This window comes from Gavia stellata, chromosome 13 (genome assembly GCF_030936135.1).
Source record: "Gavia stellata isolate bGavSte3 chromosome 13, bGavSte3.hap2, whole genome shotgun sequence".
In the NCBI taxonomy this organism is placed as follows: Eukaryota; Metazoa; Chordata; class Aves; order Gaviiformes; family Gaviidae; genus Gavia; species Gavia stellata.
Window position 1 is genome coordinate 22,797,242 of NC_082606.1, and position 24,086 is coordinate 22,821,327.

At 42.9% G+C, this 24,086-nt stretch overlaps 1 protein-coding gene across 4 annotated transcripts in view; it reads left to right on the forward strand.

Moving 5' to 3' along the window:
- SMAD3 (SMAD family member 3) overlaps positions 1-23,669 on the forward strand; it is a 75,233-nt gene extending 51,564 nt beyond the window's left edge. Inside the window, exons 2-9 of one of the 4 annotated variants that reach the window (XM_059823611.1) lie at positions 5,682-5,875; positions 6,757-6,896; positions 7,596-7,668; positions 9,133-9,183; positions 15,760-15,972; positions 17,330-17,467; positions 19,853-19,997; positions 23,461-23,669. In XM_059823611.1, the coding sequence (XP_059679594.1) occupies positions 5,682-5,875; positions 6,757-6,896; positions 7,596-7,668; positions 9,133-9,183; positions 15,760-15,972; positions 17,330-17,467; positions 19,853-19,997; positions 23,461-23,584 (1,078 nt within the window). In that variant the 3' untranslated portion in view covers positions 23,585-23,669. Of the gene's footprint in view, positions 1-5,681; positions 5,876-6,756; positions 6,897-7,593; positions 7,669-9,132; positions 9,184-15,759; positions 15,973-17,329; positions 17,468-19,852; positions 19,998-23,460 lie in introns of all 4 variants that reach the window. The other 3 variants (XM_059823610.1, XM_059823613.1, XM_059823612.1) reach the window with 3 other exon arrangements.
- Positions 23,670-24,086: the final 417 nt, after the last annotated feature.

Sequence of the window (24,086 nt, forward strand, 5' to 3'; positions counted from 1 at the left end):
TTCTTGGTGCATTTTAGAGCATACTGGCAACTTATTTGTCATGGTTTTAAAAAACAGCTTCTGCTCGTGGTTTTTAATAAGAACCCCTTGGAAATGTGTAACTGAAACATTTTCTTCCTGATTGTTTTTTTCTTTTCCTTACCCCTTTTTGCACATGCTGATGTTACTGGATACTTGAGCTTTCAGGCGTTTTGCTATCTTGGAAGATTAATGACAGGGTTATAAAACTGATGGGCTTGGCCAACAGGAGTGTATGTTTCTGAATGGTAAGGGGAGGGAATGGATCTCTGATGGAGTAAATCTGAAGATCTCCAACCTTGACAAAAATATCTGGAATAACGTGTTGCTTATGTCACTTTGCTTCATTTGCGCTACTGCATTCCACTGATTTCAATTTTACTTTTAAAGAAGGAGAATGGCTGCAAGGAAGAGTTTTATTATCCACACAGAGGAAAGATAGCTGCAAAATGCTCAAAGAGGAAAATATAAAATAACAAGTACAACTTTTAAAAGCGTGGGGTGGGTTTCTTTTTTTCTTGCAGATTAAATCAGGTTAAACCCACAAAACAAACCCAACAAAACCCAACAAAAAACGACGACGACAACAACAAAAGCCCCAAACGACCAAAAAAAACCCCAATCAGGCCTGGAAATCAAATTCCTGTTACGCAATGCAATGTTCTCCTATTTACTCCTCACTCGTTTTCAGACAGCTACAGACGATTGTTTTTAAAAAAAAAAATAAAAAAAAAGCTTCAGTGTTTCTGTCATTCTCTTTTCCTCCCTTCTCTGTTTTTGCTATTAAGAGTCACTCTTGCCCTTTGTCCTTTGAGCAGCAGTAGTCTGGACAGTTTGGAGTAGCAGTTTCATGTGTTAAACTTTCCTAGTAAATGGCTTGTAACAACATATAATGATGGATCAATCCTAAAGGTGTTCAGCCTGAGGGGTTTTTTGTTTGTTTCTTATGGACACTGCAATGTTGTCCTGACCATGCCTTATGCTGTTGTGCAAGGGATTAAATTACCTGACTGCATTCCTGGAGTCTTGGTCTCTCTTTCTTCATTCAGTATTTTTTCATCTCTGGTTATAACTGCCCTAGGTGTGGAGTAACCTCTCCACTGGATACCTCTTGATCACGCTTGAATTGTCACCCTCAAGCCTTTGGCTAACTTCTCCTTGGGCATTTTTTACCAAGCACTGGGTCTTCTGAGCTGTGTCCTACATGCAGAATGTGGGCGCACAGTCATTATCTTCATTGCTAACACCCCCAACGCGGGCTGGGACGAACACGCGACGAGGCATCGCTCTGCTCTCCCACCCCGCAGGTCTGCTGGCCACACAGTCGTCGTTCAGGTGGGGCAGTGCTGGTCTCTGCCGTTCTTCTCAGTGGGCTCAGTGACATTGCTGAGCCGCTGTCGTCTTCCTCTCTGCTTCTTCTTTATCTTGTCATATCAGGACTTTGTTTTTCTGAATCATTGTTGAATTCATTTCTTTGTTATAAACAGCTGCTAACTGGTATCAGCTCAGCAATCTTGCTGTGTTCTGGCTTTGTTTTTACTTTATCTTGCAGGCTCTCATAGCCTACATGCGCTCACACTCGCAGGCAGTCATAACTACATCTCGTCATATTTCCCTTAGTAAAACAGGCTTGTGGATCGCAGTATTTTCTCGTTCTTATCTTGCAAGTTCAGGATACGTGCTAGTTACGAAAGATGCACTAGAACACCCTCCGGCAGTGAGAGTCTGCATCGCCTGCTCGGTCTAAACATCAACGCTGTGAAAAGAAGAGCTCTTTACAGCTTTTGCTATTTAATCCCACTATGCAGTATAGAAACACTTTGAAGACATAGTGTGCCACCAAAATAAATGGTGCTGCTTTTGAAGAGAACCATTCAATACTGAATTGTTGGCCAAAAAAACTTTGGTAATTTTAGAAGAAATCCTGTTAGGTCGTATGGGATAATAAATGTATCAAGTTGGTTGTACGGGGTGATCTGCTCAACACAGGCTGGTTAAAAGATAAGAGGGAGGAACAATTCAGTAACCCAATGGAAATTTTGGTGCTTAGATTCTGTGAATTTTAATGAAGCCTGGATGTGCTGAGCTCTCAGGAGGTTTGGGGAATACTTCAGCCTTGAAGATCAGACTGTGCTTCAGAACAGGACCAAGAAAGGGTACAAGCTGTGTGTACTGTGGAGTTTATTATCAGATTGCTCTGCACATGGCTGTGAGAGACACACCTGCTTGGGTCACCTCTGAGGGCTGTGGACTCCAGAGATGGTGAGCCAGTCAAATGCATCCTCAACTGTGACGCATGCTAACAAAAGTATGTACTAGCTCATCTCGCACCAGCTTTTGGCTTTCATCAGCTTCCTCCAAGAAATGTTACAGCCTGCTAACCCATGAAAAAGTGGATAGTCTTCAGCCAAATTAGAGACCTGAGCCAGCTTGTGGTATGATGCTGAGGGGACAGGAGCCAACGAAAGAAAGGAGGAGATGAGGTAGGGCAGGACTGTGGGGATGGGAATGTGTTGGACAGCAGGAAGACTGTCTCACCAAGGCAGTGCTAGTCCCGTAGCTTGGCACAGCTGCCCTTAAGGCTGCAGCGTGGATCATTTATAAGTGAGATGACTGGGTGCTCAGGACAGTTCTCGTGCTCAATCAGTGTTTGCATCTACGAATGAGCATTCAGTTAGCTAATAAAGATGTGGCAATTGACTGCGGTAATTGGAGTGCTGTATCTACACAAAAAGCTGCCTTTAGTAGAGCACAGTGTTTGCCCATCTAATCTTGTGTCCCATCTCAGCCATACCAGTTACTTGTTGCTTTGGAGAAGATACTCCTTGAGGCTTGAGGCAGGACAGCAGAAAGAAATAAAGCTGCCCTGTTACTTAGCCACGTTCTTCCCAAGAACGTGCAGACGATGTTGTTTTGTCCCAAGTCCCTTAACAGAGAGCCTGAGGAGAGATTTCACAATCATAAAAATGTAATTAGTCCCCAGGGCTTTGGGAAAATATAATTTCTTTTACCTTATCTTCTTATTGGGGGGAGAGGGGAGAAGGGGAGGTTATTATATTTGAAAATAAAACATATGGCTCTGTCATTTTAAAAAGTCTTTTTAGATAAGATTGTAGAGAAGTCCATCTCTCCTGCCTTATAGACAGCCCTCGTGCCATGAGCAGTGGTGGATAGCCAGCACAACACGTTTTCCGCAGCGTGCAGTCTCTGCTGAGAAAACTGAGTAGCTGTGATACTAGTGGTTGAGAGCTATGTTATGCATTTAGGCTGGCTTTGTTTTAGATAACCGCTGAAGCTGTTCAGGGTTTGGGGACTGCTCAGACAACAGTGACTTGGTGTCTCTGTCCACTGTCTCCTGCAAGAACTTTGTCGGCGGAAGGGCTCCATTAACCTGGGCGGCGAGGGCCACTGCATCCAGAGAGCGAGTCAGGCATGTGGATGTACTGGGTCATCTTTTGTAAAGACTTCATAGCTTTTACCAAGACCCCTGGGGTGATGGCTAGAAGTGCACTTTACCCTCCAGCTGAGTGGGAAGTTTGTTGTAGGTATAAAGAGTTTTTTCTGTCCTGGGAAATGCAGGGAGGGACTCATCCTTGCAAGTAATCCCAAAGTCATGCACACTTTGTGTTAGTCCCCCCATCTCAGCTGCTAACCTCAACCCAAATCTGTCAGTGTTGCTGCGATGTCCAGCTGCTGATGGTGACTGGGAACAGTAAAAATGCTTGCCACAGTCGTGTCTCTTGTGGGATACTTGGAATAATCTCTCTGAGTCTTCTTTTTTCTCCTTTACCCTCGCTTAGATGTAAGATATCCTTCCAAGCGGGCAAAGATGTTTGAAGGGGGAAGAGAAAAGCAGTCCTGTTTTGTTCCTTGTTTCAGCCTACTTTCTTTTTTGTTAAATTTAACAAATATTTTCACACTTTTGGTACTTTTATTTTTTTTAATTTTTCCAAACTGACAAGTTTTGGGGTCACATAAGTTAAGTGTTGGCCCCATTGAAATCAATACCAAGATTCCCACCTTCCACAGAAGATCAGTTCTAGACACTGGCGCCCTCCTTGTGAGTCTTCCACCCGGGAAGACCAGTTTCTCAGAAGGAGCTTGGCGTAAGAACACACTTGGAAAATGTGCCAGCTGCTCAGCTGGTTGGTCACCCCGTCACAGAGCAGTCTGAAGAGTGAAGTCTGAAGAGAATGTGTGAACCATAAATAACAGGCACAATATGAAGAAATACATGCTATAAATACGTACTATAAATAATAACTGTAGGCGTTGTGCATTTTTCAGGGCTGTAATATACTTGCAGGTTTTAGATGTTTTGTAACCTGTACCAGCAAGTCCCTTAGTGATGGCATAGACTCCTTATATACTTCATACGTAACAGTTATGACTTGTTTTCCTGCTCCCTTAAATCAAGTGCTTGTCAGTAATATCTTGAATTAGTTGTTTTGCCTTCCTCGTTGTTGTAGCAGAGTTTACAAGAGGTGTGCGTGCTACCAAGCTCTGCCAGAGAAGCTTTTGGGAAAACTCTCTTAGGGCAGCCAAGACTAGCACAACCACTGTTTGAATAATTGTTTGTGTGTTTTGGTTTGGTTTTGTTTTGTTTTTCTAGATTGGCTGCCAACACAAAGAACCAAGGGAAATAATTACGAGTAAAATTTCAATTTTTTTTTTCTTCCCTTTCCTTGACAAATTAAAAAATAGAAATATTTCATTTCACCAAACCCTTGAAGTGTTTCGTTTCAGTCATTAAGAAAAGCAAGGGAAATGAAGGGTTAGACTTCAAAGAAAGTGCTTGGGGGCAGTTCCCATTTAGTGGCTCAGGGAGTGGAGCCCTCATTCAGGATGGAGGAGACCCTGCTCCAACTCTTTCTTCTGCTGGAGACGATTTGAACACGCTTGTCTTGCTTCCCGGGAAGGTTTGCTAGGAACAGGCTATTCTGGGGTAAGGATAGGATTAGGTGAAAAATGAGTTGGAGGAGACACAGGCTAGATGTAAAAACAAAAGTAAGCAATGCTGAAAAAAAGTATTTTTTGCTTTTAAGCTGCAATTTGAAAAATGAAACTGGAAGCCTTGCTTGTTTGTAATGTTCGTGAACACTGTTTAAAGAAAAGGTATCTATATCAATTTTGGATGATTTTGTTACAATGGAAATTCATGTCTCTCTGTATTTTAAAAGTCCAGTTTTATTAGCACATATTTTAAGATGTAATACCTTTACATGCACATCGTTGAGAGCTGTGCAAATGGCCTGTTCGTTAGGACACACATAAATGCTTAAGAGGTGCCACTAAATTGATGTATTCCTACTTGCTGTAGCTCTTGTCTCTGCCTCCAAATTGACCTCTTTTCAGAAAACTAATAAATCCAGAGCAGGGCTGTTATATAAACGAAACATTTTACAGTTTTCAGAGATAACTTCTTGGCCTGAAGACTGGGACTGCAATGCCTCCTTGCAGCACTGTCTCAGCGGGTTTTGGTGACTAGCACCTTTTGGGATTGTGTCAAGATACTGAGTTGGCAGCCTATGCTTTGAGCCTCCTGCTGAAGTCTGCAGTCTTCGCGTGAGGTTCCCCTGTGTAACGTTTGATGGGATGTGGTCAGTATCACACGTGTATTAATGCTGGTCTAAATTGCTATCATCTTTACGTTCTGACTGCAGATCATTAGATGGCCGGCTGCAGGTATCTCACCGGAAGGGTCTTCCCCATGTGATCTACTGCCGGCTGTGGCGGTGGCCAGACCTTCATAGCCACCATGAGCTGCGTGCCATGGAGATGTGCGAGTATGCCTTTAACATGAAGAAGGATGAAGTCTGTGTGAATCCTTATCATTACCAAAGAGTGGAAACCCCAGGTACTGCTGGCCCTATGTGCGGATACCTCAGCTTCTCGGTACCAGCATAAGGGTTTTATAAATGCATTTGAAAATTGAATAAAGCAGCAGGCGTAGGGTTTTAAAACTAAAGTGTATCTATTATTGATGGTAATCTCTTACTGTACACAGCAGAATAATTTATGAATCTGCGCTCAGGGGGGAAATACCATTTTAAATCGATAAAATCCAAGTCGAGGAGGTTGTATTGTTGCCAGGTTCCTAATGCAGCATTGTGTGCACGTAAATAACTCGTACACATCGTAGATACAAGTATGAGCTACGGCAGTGTTCTGTGCATCCCTAATTGTCGGTATTTAAATTAAGGATAAACTTACTGTTAAGTTGAAGTGGATCTAAGAATAGCTCCCAACACAACTGAACTTCCTGTTCTGAAGTCTCCTCCTGCCTCTGAAAGAGACTTTCATCTGGAACTGCAGATAGTTCTGCTGCGTGTCAGTACAAATCTGCAGAACCAGTCTGGATGTTTATGCTAATCCTACCTTGCTGTTCCATTTTATGTGAAATGTATTCCTTTTGAATAATGTGGTGTAACTTCTCTTAAATGGTCTTTCAAGAAGACCTGTTTCTTTTGCCTTAGAAGGGGCAGACAGACTAGGTGTGTTCAGATAAGCACGTATCCCGTCCCCAGCTGAGATATGTTAAGAATAGCATCTTTAACTGCTGCTGTTATTTCAGAAGCAAGTATCAAATTGTGTCCCTTAATTAGCGACTTTGGTGTTGCATGTATTTAAGGGTGTTACTCCAAACTGGTTTCTCTTCATTTTCTAGGGTTTCAGTCATTTTATTTTAAAGCTGTTAACGTTGCTGTTCTATTTTTTTTTCCCTTTCCATTTGTGCAGTGTTACCTCCAGTGCTGGTGCCTCGGCACACAGAGATCCCAGCTGAGTTCCCGCCGTTAGACGATTATAGTCATTCTATTCCAGAGAACACTAACTTCCCAGCAGGTATCGAGCCACAGAGCAACTACATTCCAGGTACTGTATATCTTCCATACAGCGAGCGGAGGGAAAAGGGTCGTATTGCACAGTGAATCGTGTCTATGTTTGCCAAGCTGGATGATTGGGAAGTCTTTCTTTCCATCGTTATATGAAGCTAAGGAGTGGGAACCTATACAAAAATAGATGAAAGCTGTAAATGTAGACACACAACAGTGCTGTTTATAGTTTTGTTTTGTTTTCTTTAAACTCACCTCTTCCCTTCAGTAGTAGGTACTCAGTTTATTGTGAAATCTGAAGCTGAATGTTCCCTTAGCAAGTTTAGATTTCAATGAAAATCAGCCATTTTAATTTGAGTAAAACTCTTTAAATTTCTGATGGGATTGAGCTCTTCTATTTATGTATCTCTTTTACAAGCAATTTACACCTTATTTGCATGGACAAGCTATGCAGCTGCACACCAGGAGAGGAAAAATATGTGGACAGAAAACTGTCTACACGGCTTAAAGTTTTATGGGACTGAAAATCCGGATTTTTTTTGTTTCCCCGTCCTCTGTAATTCACAAATATGCTGTGACTATCATCCTGGTTGTGCCAGCTCCTCCTTTCAGCAGCTTGAGGAAGAAAAGTACTAAGAGAGAAATTTAGCTCCTTGTGAATGACAAAGTAAATGGTTTTGGTGTCAAAAATACAGACTTTGCATCCAGTTGCAATGACAGTGTGATCATTTTATGCTTCTAGAGACACCTCCTCCAGGCTATTTGAGTGAGGATGGAGAAACTAGTGACCACCAGATGAACCCCAGCATGGATGCAGGTAAGCCATCTTTTGCCATTTGCTGCAGCTTTCTAGGTCATATCAGAGGCTCTTTTAAAGTTTTTCTTTGGGGCACTGAAGATCAGATGGTGGCTTAAGGTATTTTATCCCTGTAGGAGTGCAAATGTAGCCTGACATCCTATGTAAAGTACAGGGCTGTATGTTTTAGAGCTGCTGGTGAAGGGTACAGCATGCTCCTGTTCTCCCCGACATCCATCATTAGACAGTACTAAGCAGGAGACTGAAAAGGTGGAGTCACTGCTTGTGAGTAAGAACCACTGAATCAGATTCCAAATTCGTAAAACTTTTGCTTGAAAAGCAAAAACACGTCCTTGGTTAGAAGGGCGGATGCTTTACAAGACGGATATGCAAATACATGGCACTTACCTAAAGACAGACATGCAGAACCTAATTAATGCAAATACTGCACACAGATATCTCTGTTTCTGTGCATGTCTTCAGCCGAAGAGCATACGTGGGATTCTAAAAGAGGCATGACTGATTTGCAGTCTTTCACTGCAGTTATACAGATGGAGGAAGACAGTGTGGGTTTGTCTGTCTGCATCAAACATAAGCCTATTGACACAAACCATTTTAGTGCATACAATTATTGGTAATGTGGTTGACAGGTGGAATGTATGTATGGCTTTTTGGGAAAGTGGACTGGAATAGGATTGGTCTGGAAGGTGCTATAAATACCCAATTTATGTTCAAATGCTATATCCCTTCCTTCAGATGTCATGGACTTCCCTCTTTATAGAAAAAACCCACACATTTTAAAGAAACCAGCCGAACTCAGTGTAAGAGGAAAAGAAAAAATGGGCTGTACCACCTGTCTGCATCCATGTGGCATCCAGAGACTGTGGAAATTGCTCTGGATATCCAAGTGCAGATATTTGAAATACATGCACAGAAATTTTGGACCAAATTGAAATGATTGGGGATAAAAATCTGACAGTTGTTTGGTCAGATCTATATAGCTTGTTCCAATACTCCATTGTCCCAAACCCAGTAAGATTTGTTGATATAAAGTGGTATGTTTTCAGCTCTTAGGAGTTGAGTACGTTTTGTGCCTAGCAACGTAAAATCGAGCTCTCAAATGCCCAGCTAACTGGGTTCGACTGTAGCTATCATGATGGTACCTGGAGTTTTGATAACTGCAAGTGAAGGTAAAGCAGACAGCTGCATTATGAGTTTTGAAAATTAATGGGTTATGCTTAAGTGAATGCATTATGAAGATGCTTAGCAGTATTGCAGATGTAGCAAGTTGATATCATAAGTAATAGCATTTGGAAGCTCATGTAAAGAGTAAACAACATCAGAGAAGCTGCTGGTGTCACAAAACGAGACTTAAGTGAGAAGTGGGTTATCCTTCCAACAAGCCTGGGCAGCACTGAAGATTTTGTGCAAGCGTTTTTCCTTGTGTGGATGCCATGCTACTAATAATAATGTCTTGATTTTCAGGTTCTCCAAACTTATCACCAAACCCTATGTCTCCAGCACACAATAATCTGGGTAAGCATGTGATCTTGAGAACGGTGTGGAATTACAGTCGAGATACTGGCATTTTAATGATTATGTTATTTCTTGAAGTTGTGCACTTTTAATGAGGTTGTGAGCACTGTTGAAGTTCCTTTCCGCGAATCCTCTTTACCGTGATAACAGTGGTTCATAGTAACTCTATATGAAATAGAGAAATCTGAACTTACATCAGAGAGTTAAATAAAAAAACCAAGAAATGTTGGCAGACAAATACCAGAAAGAATGAGTGAAGGACTGCAGCAAAAATACACTTGTTTGATGACATGAGTTTGCAAGGAGTATGTCCGTCTGTTTTGCTGGTGGTTTTGTGTTCTTACACTTTTAAAGGACACAGACTGAGGTTAAATTTTGTCTCCTGGAGAGTTACTTTGTAAATTTGTAGCGCTTACTCGTCTCTTTTACAATATACCAGAGTGCCTTGCATTTTTTTTATGTTTATTAACTTGGTGTTACATTCATTATTGGGCAAACACTGCTCTCCACATATTGTGGACAGGGGGCTGAGGTTCAGAGCAACAGATTTGCTTGCACTGCTTTGTCAGCTCAGGCAATCATCTGCTTGATTGAAGGGCAGCAAACGCATTACATCCTCAGGTGAACCCAGCTCAGGAGCAAACCCGGGTCCCCAGCAGCGCAAGCGTGCAGTTACACAGCACAGATAGGGATGACCTTGAGGGTTTGGGTGGCAGTGGCTGGGGACTCGTAACAAAACTGCGAGTGCTGGGATGGTGTCACACCACAGGGTAAGCCTACCTGAGGGGCATCCTTAGACCGCATAGGGGTAAAGCAGCCCAGAGTCCTCATGTCCCAGTGCCCTAAACCACTGGAACAACTGATGGCCCAGATGTGTAAGTTATAGTATGACATTGAGCATGGTCTGAGCTGAGCCAAGTGGAGGAGGCTAACTGGTTGGTGTGCAGTTGGAGAGTCCAAATAAGTGGAAAGAGGGCAGGAATGCTAGCGTATGGAGAGGTGCAGATGTCACAGAGCATCAGGGGTGTTTGTGGGGACTTGTGCTCAAACAAGCCTGGAGGAATGTTGTAGGCGAGATGCACAAACCACAGATGCCCTGTGGGATTTTTCTGACTGACCAGCCAGTTGGTTTTCTTCAAGCAAGCTCAAGTTACGCTGCGATCTTGCGTTAGCTTCCCCCACCTAATTCCATCCTGGGCACCAGGAAGATAGTCGAGCCCTAAGTGCTGTGCTAGACCACTGATGTCACTGACTCAATCCATAACCTGTAGACAGTAAATAGGAGGAAAGCTGAAGAAGGAATAGCAGTTGAACAGGGCCTTTACCTTTGAGATACTATTAGAGGTTTTGTGGCTATCTCTGAACCTCTGTTATCTTCTCAAATGGCTCTGTCCTTTATTTTCATACCTACAGACATAAAAGGTCTGATCTTCATCAGTTTGAGCTCTTACCCTATTTGAAATTGCTCTCAACGGTCTGTCATAAAAAGCACTCATAGCTCTGGCTAGCTGCAGGATCGGTTCTCTAAATGTTCATTAAGCCAGCAGACAGAGGCCACTTGAGATTACTCTTGAATAATCATAGCCGTAAAGTTTACATATGCTTTTAATCCTGGCACAGGGTACTTTGACGCTGCTCCAAAATTTGTTAGTCATTGGCTGACTTGTGGATATCTTGGGGCTGTTGAAGGGGGGATTTCTTTTCTCTTCTTTTTTTTGCCTTTTTTTTTTCTTTTCCAAAGCATGGAATATATTGCCACGGTGCCACTAAATTTTTATTTGCTTTAACTGTTAAAGCCTAAGAAGATAATACATGGCTCACTTATTTTTAGTTTCTTTTTTTGTTTGAATCCATTATGCTCCGGTGTGCTGCCTCGGAGTTGATGAGAATTTCTAGCATTTTTTTTCAACCTAAAAATAAAAAGCCAATTACATGTAACAAAACCAACCTGGCAAGTTGACTGTGGCATCTGCCTTACATAAGAAAGAAAGGAGTTTCTAGGAAAGAGGCCCCAGCGCATATCCTTTCTAACAAGGACACTGGTTATTAACACATGCTGCTCAGCCAATGGGCCTGTCAGATGTCTAATGTCCTGCCTGGTGACAAAAACTAAGTAGGAGCAGGTGAAGCTGGTTAACCGCAAGGAATCCCTTTGTAGTCTTAAGGAGCAGACATTAGCAAAGCATTTTAACTTACCATTAAAAGATACCTTTAAGTTTTGCGAACCAAGTATTTATTGCTCTTAGGCAAGAGCTTCCACAAATTAAGAACTTCTTGTCTCTTTTAAAAATTTTACCGTAAATTTTTGCATGTGAAGAAGCTACAAAATAATAAATGAAATGGCATGTAGATGAGCAACTCCTCTAACAACTGTCAAATGACAAAATTGTCATCATCTGTACCTTGTAGATGGCACATCTAAAGTAAGGAGCTGCTTATAGCAGCAGTGTAGGTGAAAACACCTGCAGCCCATCAGACCTTCAGCCTGACCGTCTCTGCAGCTTGGAAGGGGATTGCACAGTCTGTGAGAGCCGAACTTTTTCTCGGCTTTGCAGGTTCTCTCTCCGGTTAGACAGAAGTTAGTTGGTGGCTGGTGGCCTGCAGTGCTCCTGCTTTTGCTGTGCTATGTAATTCTGTGGATAAGCAGAACACACCAGTGTCTAGAGCTGTACTTTGATCTGCGGAAGTTTAATCAGGCTTTCTCTGTGTGTTTGTTCAGAAAATTGAATAGAAATTTAAAAAACACAACAGTGTGCAATGAGGAAAATTAGCAGCAAGCTCTCGGCAGCAGAGTGAGGTGGGGTTTTGCAGTTTTGCCATTAAGAAAATAATGTCACGGTATTGATGTCCGTTTATTTGACCAGAACTACCTGAAGCTTTTAAGACAGTTTACTTTGTGTAAGCTGAACTTTGGACTTAAATCCTGTGGCCATATTCCAGAGAATTACAAAGGCAATAAACTAGCATGAGGCAAACTAACTAGGACAATAGAAGCAAGGTTTGTTTGAGGTGCAATGTATGTATTTCGGCATAAAGCTGTGATACTGTAATATGGGGTTGAAGGAACTTAGGGAGTTTCTTCTTTCCATTTAGAGGCACAAACATGTTGCAAGGTAACATACTGGGATTTTTTTTTTTTCTCCTTTCAGCTTGTGCGTTTGATTTGGTAGCACTCTAGTTTGGGTCCAAACTCTCAGTTGTCAAATTTTCAGTTGTCAAACATAAGCTTTAAATGGAAGTTATAGATATCTAATGATCTCTTCTGCATTACTGAAGAATGAACTGGAGAAACTACAGAAAACAACCAAATGAAAGCAGAGTTGCCAGCATTATGTGGACATTCGGAATGAAGTCAGGGAGTTTACGCTGGCCGAGGGCCAGGCCTGAGGTTGCATGTGTATTGTTGTTTTGGAGTGAGGCAGTCCCTTGGTGTACAGGAAATCCATTGTCAGTGTTTGCTCCGCAAAAGACTTGACGCAAAAGCTGTGAGCGAAATGTGGTCAAATCCATCAGTAACATAAGCCTCTGTTACTCTCCGTCTTGAAACGCTGTTTCCCAAAGCGGTGAAAAGACAGCCCTTCTCAAAGTACAGAGGGGAAGGGAGTGCGCACACCTCCTTATCGTTCCGTTTCTGAGGAGGGAGTTAGAATTAATGTGGCTGCAACTAATACAGTTGAATAACGTGTATCAGTAACTTCCGATATACATTGTGTATCAGACGCATTAACTGAAACTAGGATAACAACCGCTTTTATGCTTAGAGCACACATTGTAGAGTGTGCAAAGCAGCCAGTAGATTTTTTTCCTCCGCAGCTGAACAGATAGTACTTTCATCTCGTAGGAAGGATGCAATATGGGTAGCATCCCAATACTCAGTGGACACCTGTGAAAGCAAAGCTGTAGTGAGTCAGGATTGAAATTGTACAGCAACGATTTAGGCGGGATTTGCTTGGTTTTAATGCATCGTGTTTTAGTTGATTGTGTTCTCCCTCAGGATTCCTTGGCTTTAGCAGAGCTACATTCTCTTACTTTTCCCCAAACAGTAAATCTATAAATTTAAAATTAATATTCAGGACAGCTCTAACACAAGAGGTAACTCGCCCATCCCACGACGGCGTACGCCGAAGCCTGAGACCACAAATCACAGGAGAAGGCAGCATCATTAAAAGCTTGGTTGCATTTTTTAGAGACAGGTTTTTCTCCAAAATGGGATTTGTTGGTTTGTGTCTTTCCTCAAGTTGCGAATAAGCTGGAAATAAAATTTCCATGCATTCTTCAGTGGGGAATCCACAGTTCCCTTGAGTCACAACCAAGCGGAGGTGGTTTCTGAAGAAAAGGACCACAAAACCATAGGAGCAATACAGGCTTCGGTGTTTTTATAACTTGAATAGTACCAATGTGAGGACATGACTTAAGGATCAACAAAAGTTGATTTGTTTTTTCTGGAGCTGAGCAGCCTTTCAATTAGAAAGGTACTTGCTGTGGAATGAGAGCACAGTCATGTGGAACACAATCTGTTTTCTTAAGTGGGTGGACACACCTTAAGAGACTGATTAGTGCGGGTATTTACTGTACCTCTGTACAAATTGCACTGGAGTCATGTGAAGCCCAGAGTCAGTTAGGATTTGTACAGATTATTGCTGTAGGCCACAACTGTTAATTGATGAAACAAGGCTGGTATTGGAGAAATATGCCTGATGTGGCAGTTTCCCAACCAAATATGTCATATAAGAGAAAAAAGCAGAGACAGTAAACTTGTGTGACTCCTGGATGTCTTCAGTATCATCTGTGCATGTCAGGAGAGGGCCTTGCTTTAAGCTATAAAATTGTTTAAAATGTGAAGAAATGGCAGGTGTGCTTACCAGATCTCTTCAATTGATGTAGCAACCCCTGTTCTACTGCGCTGCCTTCGGTGAGCTTTCGCTTTGAGCATTATGTCCTTTTCCATAAGATGAAGGTATGCTTTTTCTTTTGTGGGTGTAATGCGTGGAGGAGAGTGGGAACATTGGGCTTTGCTTGTGATTAGAGCATTTTTCTTTCAGATGATATAATTAAGGGAAGAGAGAGACTGTGAAAGAAGCTGGGAATAGGTATGAGCTCCAAAATTCACAGACTTTGAAGATCTGCTAAGGATTAGAGTTCCCCAGATGCACTTCTATTCAATTCCTTATTTGCTGTCAGCAAAACCTGTAACAAAGCAGAAACCAAAGTTTTTTTCTGATTATTAGCTACTTTGGGAACTCGTACAGTAATGGAGAGGAAACCAGCACATCTTTTGGCTGAAGCCAGGCTGCTTCAACCTGTTTTTAGAAGTTACAGAGTAACAGCAGGTACCAGATGATAAATGACTCTCAAACCTCTGTAGAGACAATCTTCAGTGTGAGAGGAGGCTGGGATGGTAAAAACCTGTCTTTGATTTTTTGGAGCTGATCTCTTAAGCCCCAGGAGCAACAGATGGGAAAACCTATGGAAAAAGCTGGTTTTTGCTGCTTGATGTTAACTCTTTGGCCAGATGGGAAGCTGTTCTGTTCCGCTTTTAAGCACCATTAGAACGGGGATGAAGTGATAAATTGGGGGGGGAGGACTGGAGGGAATTCTTCACTTGCTTTTATTTCTTGCATTGAATGGGGAGAATAGAGCACTTATCAATTAGCTTAGTCTGCTTTCCACTTCCTCTGCTCAGCAGATTGTTGGCTTACAGCAGGACTGGGCACCATCTAGTGCAGTATTTCCAAGAATATCTGACTTGAGCCTTCCTCTGCTGAAATCTCATTGGCTTCAGTGGGAGCAATTAAATCATTCATGTCATTTCCATGTCCCACCTTTCATGCGTATGAAGTATTGTCTTCCTGAGCCTGCCTCAGGCTCAGTCTGCTCATGAACTTGGGTCCTTCCGATTCGGTCCACAGGCTGAGTCAAACCATAACCCCAATAAAAGAGATGTGTCATCATCTACTGGGGATTTTCTTTTGAAAATTTGAGATCAAATGGAAAGGATCTAATTTTTAAATCACTTTGATGCCAGTATTACGTACAATTCGGTGCATATTGCAGGCAACTCTACTGGTTTCATCAGTGCCAGAGGGATCATAACAGAGTCAGCAAGGACGAAAGTTGGACTTGCTGGCTACTCGGTGTAAGTGCACAGAATGAGGGTTCTGGAGACCTGTGTTATTGAAAGCAGGTTTGTGGTCTGATCTTTCTAAGGTTTTCTGTTTCTTCCTTTTTTTCTCCTTTTCTCTTTTTCGGGTACTGGCTACCTAAAGGTGATCCCACATTTCATAGTAAAGTTTATTTTTTAAATTTTCTCCAAGTATGAAGGTAGTTCAGTGATACCCCACTGGCTAAGTGACTAATATCTTTGACTATTTGTGATTGTTCCGTGTGCCAAAAGCTTCAGGGGTGATGTAACTTTCTAGCTGTGGTCCATTAAAATCTGTCAAGTAATTAAAGTTTGGTGGTTAAAGTGAGCCCAAGGAATGAAGCAGAACAATATTTCAGAACGGTCGCTTTTTTTCATCCCCCTCCTTCCCCTCCTGAGGGCCTGTGATTCATTTTGCTTTTTATTTTGTGCAGATCTGCAGCCTGTTACCTACTGCGAGCCAGCTTTCTGGTGCTCGATATCCTACTATGAACTCAACCAGCGAGTGGGAGAGACTTTCCATGCCTCTCAGCCCTCTATGACCGTGGATGGTTTCACTGACCCATCTAATTCCGAACGCTTCTGCCTTGGTTTACTGTCTAACGTGAACAGAAATGCGGCAGTGGAACTCACAAGACGACACATTGGTAATTTCGATTTCCTTGTTTTAGCGTCTTTCAAGGTGGAAGGTGGAGACCTGCATGTAAAGTTTTTTATTTAGCTAGTCGGCATGCAGCTTGGTCAGTTTTAGGACACTGCCGTGTTTGAATATCCATGGTGTTTTAGCAGGCTAATCTTCCATAAAGGAATACTAATTGTACTTTTTCATGGACGTATAATAAAAAAATGCCCTGAGGAACACTAAAATTGCTGCATGTAACAGAGACAGAATTTAAACTTTTACATGCGCTCTTCTGTATTTGGATGGATGTTAGTGATAATCTTGTGTATTCCTTTTCCTTCCTGGACGATTTTATTTTATTTTCTAACTGACTTCTTTTATGAATGGAAACTTAGTTCCTTGATTTTCATCTCAATTCCACTTTTCCTGCTTATACTGCAAGGTAACATTCAATTTTCTTTTCAGTTAAACTTGAGCTAAATAGAATGTCCCAGATTTATGCAATTTTAATAAAAGGCAAAATTGCTTATGCTTTGCTATGTTTTCTCCTGACTTCTATCAAAAATGAACCTGCTTTTTGTCCTGATTTTGCTGCCCTTTATGCCCTTTCCTGAGCAGTAAACTTTCATACAGGAGGATCTTTCCTTACTTGTTTCTAATATGATTTCTAGCACCAAAAAAACCCAACCCAAAAACCACACCAAGATTCAGAAAGCAGTCTTTAAATTCAGCAGGTTCCTTACGCTCAGTGGAAGAATGCAAGTAAATAGAAATGTAAGACCACAGCAAATGAGCAAAAAAGATGTATTCCTGAAATTTGTTTCTTTATTAACTGAGATTTTAATAATTTGTGTAAACTCCTATGGGAAATGTATGTTTGTCTTTGTATACAATATAATCTCAAGCAAAAGGCTATGATTTGAAAACATTGTATAATTTAATTCCAAATCACTAAGTAAAAAAACGGTTGTATCCAGCTGTGATGACTTTCAGAAAAGGTTGAAAACCATATGTTAACTGATAGAACATTCATATGGAAAATATCAGAGACCTGTATTATTTGGAGTAAGCAGGCTGTGAGGTGGTAAATTTATGCAGTCCAGGCTGTGATTGACAATGGGGCTGGAGAGTGCAATTCTGACTTTAGAAATTGGTCCTCCTGCCTTCCTCGGCTTAGCTCGCTCACAGAGCAAATTTATTGCTCCCTAGTGGGATTACCCAGGGGGCCAAAAGAGGTGGTTTTCATTTTCCATCATTCATAGTTTAGCTGCTTTCTGAGAGCTGTCTCATGCAGAGGTTGTCTACATCTCTACCGGCTCTTCTTGCAGATTTTGCAGATGAATGTTCTAAGCTAAACCAAAACTTTGCCATGTGTTTCCTAGGAAGAGGAGTGAGACTCTACTACATTGGCGGCGAGGTGTTTGCCGAGTGCCTTAGCGACAGTGCCATTTTTGTCCAGTCTCCCAACTGCAACCAACGCTACGGCTGGCACCCAGCAACAGTTTGCAAGATTCCACCAGGTAAGGAAGTGTGCCCTATCTGTGACCCTACACAGCCTTCACCTTTCGTGAACGGGGACTTGCTATGGAAAGCCAGCTCTTCGTCAAGGTAGGCGTGGATTTGCTGACCTCCGTTCTTGACAATAATCAGGAACTTGAACCCTATTATAAGCAACTTGACAACTTGAGCAGGGCTTTTTTAATAGCCTATAGGACGAAGGGACTGATAAAGGAGGCTACTACGTATGCTCCAATAATTGTTTGTGCTACACTCATACAAGTAGGAAGAAACAGTACTTCAGGATCTAAGCAGAACTAAGAGCAGAATCTGCCACTTGTTCCGTGCAGAGTTTTATCAGTCCATTATTGTATTGTAATTATCTGATAGTCATGTTTATAATTGTGTTTGTACCTCTAAGTAAAAGAATATACCGTAAGACATTTTTCTTAATTTAGATTCACCCCTAATAGATTTAAATTACTTCTTTCTGTTCTGTATTAAAACTTCCTCCGCCCTTTGTGAATTAGTTTTATTCTAGGGAAATCGCATTTGCAGGCACCTTCTTGGTCTGGTTACAGCAAATGTATGTCTAAAGTATGCTGAAAGAGTACAAGAGAATTTATTGCATCTATCTAGGAAGAAAGCACTTTTTTGTTAGGTAACATGCAAAAGAGCTAGGATGAAAGGATGCCATTCAAAAGGGAATTTAGCTATTTAGCTAGGCTTACAAAAGCTAATTTTTTTACAGTTAAAAGTATGTATATATTTAAAAACCGAACTTTTTTGTTTAGAAATATTTGAATAAAGCTTGTCTTTCTTTTGAGAAGAGATCCATACACCGCAAGCTGTGGCCCATCTTAACGGGTTTCCTTTCTCAGATGCTTAGGAAGCAGCTGCCAGTGTTGCAAACATGACTTAATTCTCTAGCCACATCACAAGAGTCCACCCCGGCTCGAGTCAACAACTGAAGACATAAACAACCCACATTTCCGCTGTAGATTCATCTAAGGCACAGTTTTTGGACTCCAGCTCTCCCCACTTTTGCCACAGTCTTTGGCCGCTTTCTCAGACTCGTCTTCAAATCTTTGCTGGGTTTGAAGCAGTTTCTTCATTCCCTTGCTGCCAGGATCAAGTCATACCCGCTCCTCCCAGGCACAGTTCTTGAGAGACCTGTTCCCATCCAGTCCTAAAGCCTGAACAGCTTGGCAGTCTGATCCTGATGAAGTTTTTTGGCTTTCTTTACCGTAGCTCTTCCTCTGTGCTCAGCCTGGCCCTGATGCTCTCACCCTTCTTATTTTCCCCCCTTAGACTGCACTTAGACTGCAATATGCCTGACACAGCTTCCCTTCAAACTCTCTGCAGGATACATGGCTCTTGGGCTGCGCTCTTTTACGGTCACAAAAATGGGTAGTTGTTTCTGCAGCTGCTGAGCTGTTGCATGCGGTTGCGCTTTGCTATATGCAGTTCGACCCAAAACAGATGACAGTACGAGTCCAGCCCAAGAGAGTAGGCTCAGAAGTGATTTTAGAAAAATACAATTCATCACAGTCCAAATGGTTGTTTTTCACTTGGCCCATATGTAATCCCAAGTGAGCATTAGTTGTGTGCCAGGTTTCAGAGTTTAACTTGTTTATGGTTATCTGGGAGAAAGCAAGCATAGCAACACTTTTTTTTAAGAGTTGTGTATTTGTTTGTTTATTTGTTTAAACTATGAAGGATGTTGTTATATTTCACCTTCGTCACCTAAAACCAGTTGAACAAGTTGTTCTCAGTCTTTTAGCCGGGACTAACTATTGGGGAAAAGCTTCAGTTTTAAAGGAAGATCCTTTGGTGCGTGACAGTTACATTTAAGAGACAATTACAGCAGCAGCAGCTCTGCTACCAGCCTTTTTAACCCTGATAACTGGTTTCTGGCTTGCCAGAGCGGTTTCACTTCACGACTTCTCCATTACTTCTGCTGATAGACACCATGTAAATCCAACACCAATGAGTTCCTATTTTTAGCCTGTGCATTCCTTTCTTTCAGGCCCCATAGTGATTGCCATCGTTAAGTGTTATGGTCATAGTTAGGCTTTTAAATTACAATATGAGGGAAATGATTGTGAAGGAGATAGAAGGAGGTTCCACATGAGGATCTCGAGTCTGTTCTTGTAGATCACAATCTGCTCTGTGGGCAGCAGCATTCATCATAACATGCGTTTCTTCCTTTTCAGCATATGAGCTGTGGAAATGTGGCAACCTTGATTCCTTTTCTGAAATGCTGTGTTTAAACAATCTGTGTATAGTATCACATGGTCTGAGGACATGGGAAAGCAGCGTTAAGTTTCTTTCCATCCTCAGGAAGAAACGGATTTCTTAATCTAGTTAAGCTAATGCCTTGTTCTTGTCATGTTCTTTTTTCACAGGATGTAACTTGAAGATTTTTAACAACCAGGAATTCGCCGCTCTCTTGGCTCAGTCTGTAAATCAGGGCTTCGAAGCTGTGTATCAGCTGACCAGAATGTGCACAATTCGAATGAGCTTTGTCAAGGGATGGGGAGCAGAATACAGGTCAGGCCCTTTGAGTGAAACTTTGCGGTACGCTTGTACTTGCCATTGCCACTCCCCTGTTTCACAGCCTAGGATAGTGTTCTGCAAAGCTTCTTTACTCAGCTTTTAAGATGGGGGGAATTAGCACAGTGTATCTCCACTAAGGTGGATAGGTTGTAGTTGTTGAGAACGTGTTGATCTTGTCTCTTGTTTTTTCCATCCTATTTGTGTAAAACATACGTCATGGGATATACGTGGAAGACCAAGTGCATTTGGTCACAGCGTTGTACAAACCAAAAGCTTTGCCTGAAGCACATTAGATAAATCCAGATGGCCTGTGTAGGAACTATTACATTTTTTTTTCTTGAAGTTAGATGCATATTTGATAGTTTGAGTGTTTTATGACTACGCTGTTATCAGGACAGGATCAGTGCGAGTGCTTCCTAATAGATATGGGTTGGGTTTGATGCTTCTTTTATCAGGGACTAACAGGATTGAAATAAAAGCAGGTCGGCTTGAAAATTTACATTTGGAAGAACTGTTAGAGTTGCTGCAAAATTATCGTTAAATTTCCTCATCCTCTTCTTAGTGCTTGTCATAGGGCAGTTCCTTAAAAGTGACCGGAGGCAGTGGGAGAAACAGGGTTACTATTTTTCCCATTGAATATTGAAGGTAAAAAAGGAGATGCAGTAGGGTCTGATGTCTGGGATCGATGATGTGGTTATTCTGACAACATGGGGACGGTGGAGACAGTGCGAGGGACGGAGCACTCCACAGCTTGCGTTGCTGTCGCTCCGCTGCACTACCAAGCAAACGTCCCTAAGTAGCAAAGGGAGTGAAATCAGTGTTTAATAGTACAAGTAGGAGAGCCGAAATTCGTCGGAAAATGAATGTCATTTTATGAGAGAGAAAACTGGCAAGGATTTAAGCCAAATGTGATTTTGAAATACTTACTTGACTGTGTACCCTTTAAATCTGTGGCCTTATTTGAAAACCCGGGGGCAGTCCCTGCCTCCCGGAGCAGCAAGGCTGTCTGCCGATGCTCCCCTTGCACAGCTGCCTGCAGCAGACGGGGGAGATGCCGTTGTATCAGCTGGAGCCGGGGCCCTGCACGTTACTCTCCCACTTTCTTCGTTTCTCCAGATGTTTGGAGTCCATTTTGTTTTGAAATTGTCCTGCACCCAGGCCAGAGCATTTCAGCCCTGGCTCGCAGCCACGGCTCGTAATGAAATCCAGATGAGCATGACTTACGGAAAGTCAACTATCTCATTAGAGTATTGTAGTCAGTGAAACCCTACGCTCACGCTGACCATGCCGAAGCTGCTCTCTTGCTCCTTCATTTCCTTGCCACAAAATACTACATCTGATTGCCTTTGTCAGAGCACGTTTATTTGTTGAACTGATTCATATATGAAAACGTTACTGTGGGAGCTGCATCCAGAGTACTGTTCCAGTGATTTCTGGTTCATCTTCTTATCCAGCTGAACAGTCTCATTGGTGGGGTGTTTAGTGCTCTTGTGTGCCAGGGATTTGGTGGAGGGAAGGGGGGAGAAGCCAATTGCATAAGCAGCCTGTGATACAGAGGTTCTCCTCTGTTGAGCAAGAGCCCGGTGGAGCAAGCTGTGAAGGCATGGGGAGCTTTGAGGGTTTGCCTTTCTGAAAGGCTGGAGCCAATGTGTTGGTCATCTGTGTGGAAGGTAGAATGAAGTTTGCTGTGATAGACTTGCAGAGGGCAGAAGTGCGGCAGCCCCACGGCTAGTGGGTTTCTGTACAGTGTTGCCAGGACAGTTGTTGCTCAGTGTTAGGCTGGTTTCAGGCAGCAAAGGGGAATGCTCTGTCTTAAGTTAAGGCAGACTATTTTTTCCTGGGACCTGAGAGGTTAGTATGCATCACTGAAGCTGACAGAGCGAGAGAGGTGCTTTGCTCACCCTGTGCTGCAGTCCTCCTGCCCAAACAGCTCACGGAACACCCTTTAATGCCAGACACCATTGAGTCTCTGTGTAGGACAAGCCCTGCCCCTACACCCACTCCTGGGGCATCGCCTGGCCTGCCAGCTCCGGTCAGCCGCGCCTGAGCTGGGAATGGGTGGGGTGCCTTCAGGGAGCTGCTTCCATTTTCAGTTCAGAGGATGAGAGATACAGATTCATCAACAGAAGGTGTTACAGCCCTTGGCCAAAGCTTTGCAGAGCCATACCCCAGAGCCCCGCTCCTCTACCCTGCCGTGAAGGGGCAGGGACGGCAGTGGGAGCGCAGGGCAGCCCCACAGAGCAGAGGGTCCCCTTTTCAGAAGCAGTTTCTCCCTGGGCCCCACGGACTTTGGCTTCTCCTTCCCACAAACACATTCCAAGGACAGCTTCTGTGGGAAATGAGGGTGTAAAACAAGGCTGTTTCCAGGCTATTTCTCTCTTTTCGTAATCCTCCACAGCAGCTGTCCCTGCCTCTCTGCCTGGAACAAGACTTAGACCATCCCTCAGCACAGGAGGGGGAGCCCCTTGCCCTGTCCCCTGGCCTCCCTTCCCATCCTTTCCGCCCCATCTCTTCCTGCTTTATGATCCGGAGACACTCCGTGGGTCTGGCCTCAGGGAGGAGAACAGAGAGGCAGATAGGAGAGGGGGAAGGTGCTTTGTGGCAGGAGAAAGTAGAAGCATGGTGTGCGCTGACCCAGCAAGGCATCCCCCTCTGCTCTCTGGCCACAGCCGCCAACTCTTGAGGGATTTTAAAACACATGGTTTAATACCATGTTTCTGCTTTTCTGATAGGTTTTGCAACTTTTTACACTCTGCGGCATTTCTGCTTCTTTTGAGGCAGCTGATCAAACACCAGTCGGTTGGAGTGCCCCGTGCACAGCATGCGTAGCATAGGGTTCAAACCTCCAGCGCATCCTCCCAAGCTGTGCGAAAAGGATGCTCAGCGGCAGCTCGGGCCGCACAAGGGGAGAGGGCTCCGCGGGGCTGCAGGAGGGAGTCTGAATGGCTGAGTGGTGATCTCTCTCCATCAATTCCACATCCTGCTAACACCTAAGGGTACGGTGAAAAGATAATATCCTGGTCTTATACACAAAGAAATTTAACATACTTGGTAAACTGCTTACCTTGCTATCTAATTAGGAGAGGCAAGGTCTGCAAAATAAAACTGAAGGATTTTGCTTACATAAACACCTTCCTTTCTCTTCAGGGAATCAGATGCTGCCTGTTTTCAGGGACCTGAGTAGTAAATAGGTAATATAGCGAGTTGCTCCTTTGGGATCATAAGCAATAGAAAGAGGAAAGGTAGGGTTTTTAAAAGAAGTTGGTAGCACAGGCCAAAAGCATGTTATAGAGGAGAGAGACATTCCTTTCGCCCCACATACAAGACTATTGTCTAAGCAGGAAAGAATGCTTCAGTAGCTGTAAAACCTTTTCACATTTGTAAAGTTTTGTAAGTCACATTCATGGTGTGTTTTTTTTTTTTCTTTTCTCCCCCCCCAACCCCTTCTTTCTTGTAGGCGGCAGACTGTGACCAGTACTCCCTGCTGGATTGAACTGCATCTTAATGGTCCTTTGCAGTGGCTAGACAAGGTCCTCACACAAATGGGCTCCCCGAGTATTCGTTGTTCCAGTGTCTCCTAAGGAAACATCTCCCGGGGTGGGTGGGGGGAAGAAAGACTCTGGGAAATGGAATTGGCTGAACCCTGAGCAAAATGCGTAGTGCATAGTAAACAAATCCCCAGTTATTGAAGTATCGGGGGGGGAAAATCTTTAAAAAAAAAAAAAAAAAAAAAAAAGGTGGGTTTTCTTTGTTTTGTTTTGATTTTTTTAAACTAAATACCCATTTAAGCCACTTCCACTGAAACTGATAGCACTTTGGTTACAATGCTATGGGCCATTGCAGTTAGAATTTGAAGCTGAAGTTTATAATGATAAAAAAACTGGACTTTGTGTCAGCGGAGAGAAGCCAGTGCTCTGCCTCCAGCCGTGCCGTGCCTGTCTGGCCGCTCGCTCCGTGCTGTTGTGAGCACGCAGGAGCTGCTGATGGCTCGGAGGAAACCTTCCAGTTGCCTCGCACAACTCCAGGCTCGTGTCATGCAGCATCTCTGAAAAGCCAGGTATCGTGGGACTTTGGGATGACTCT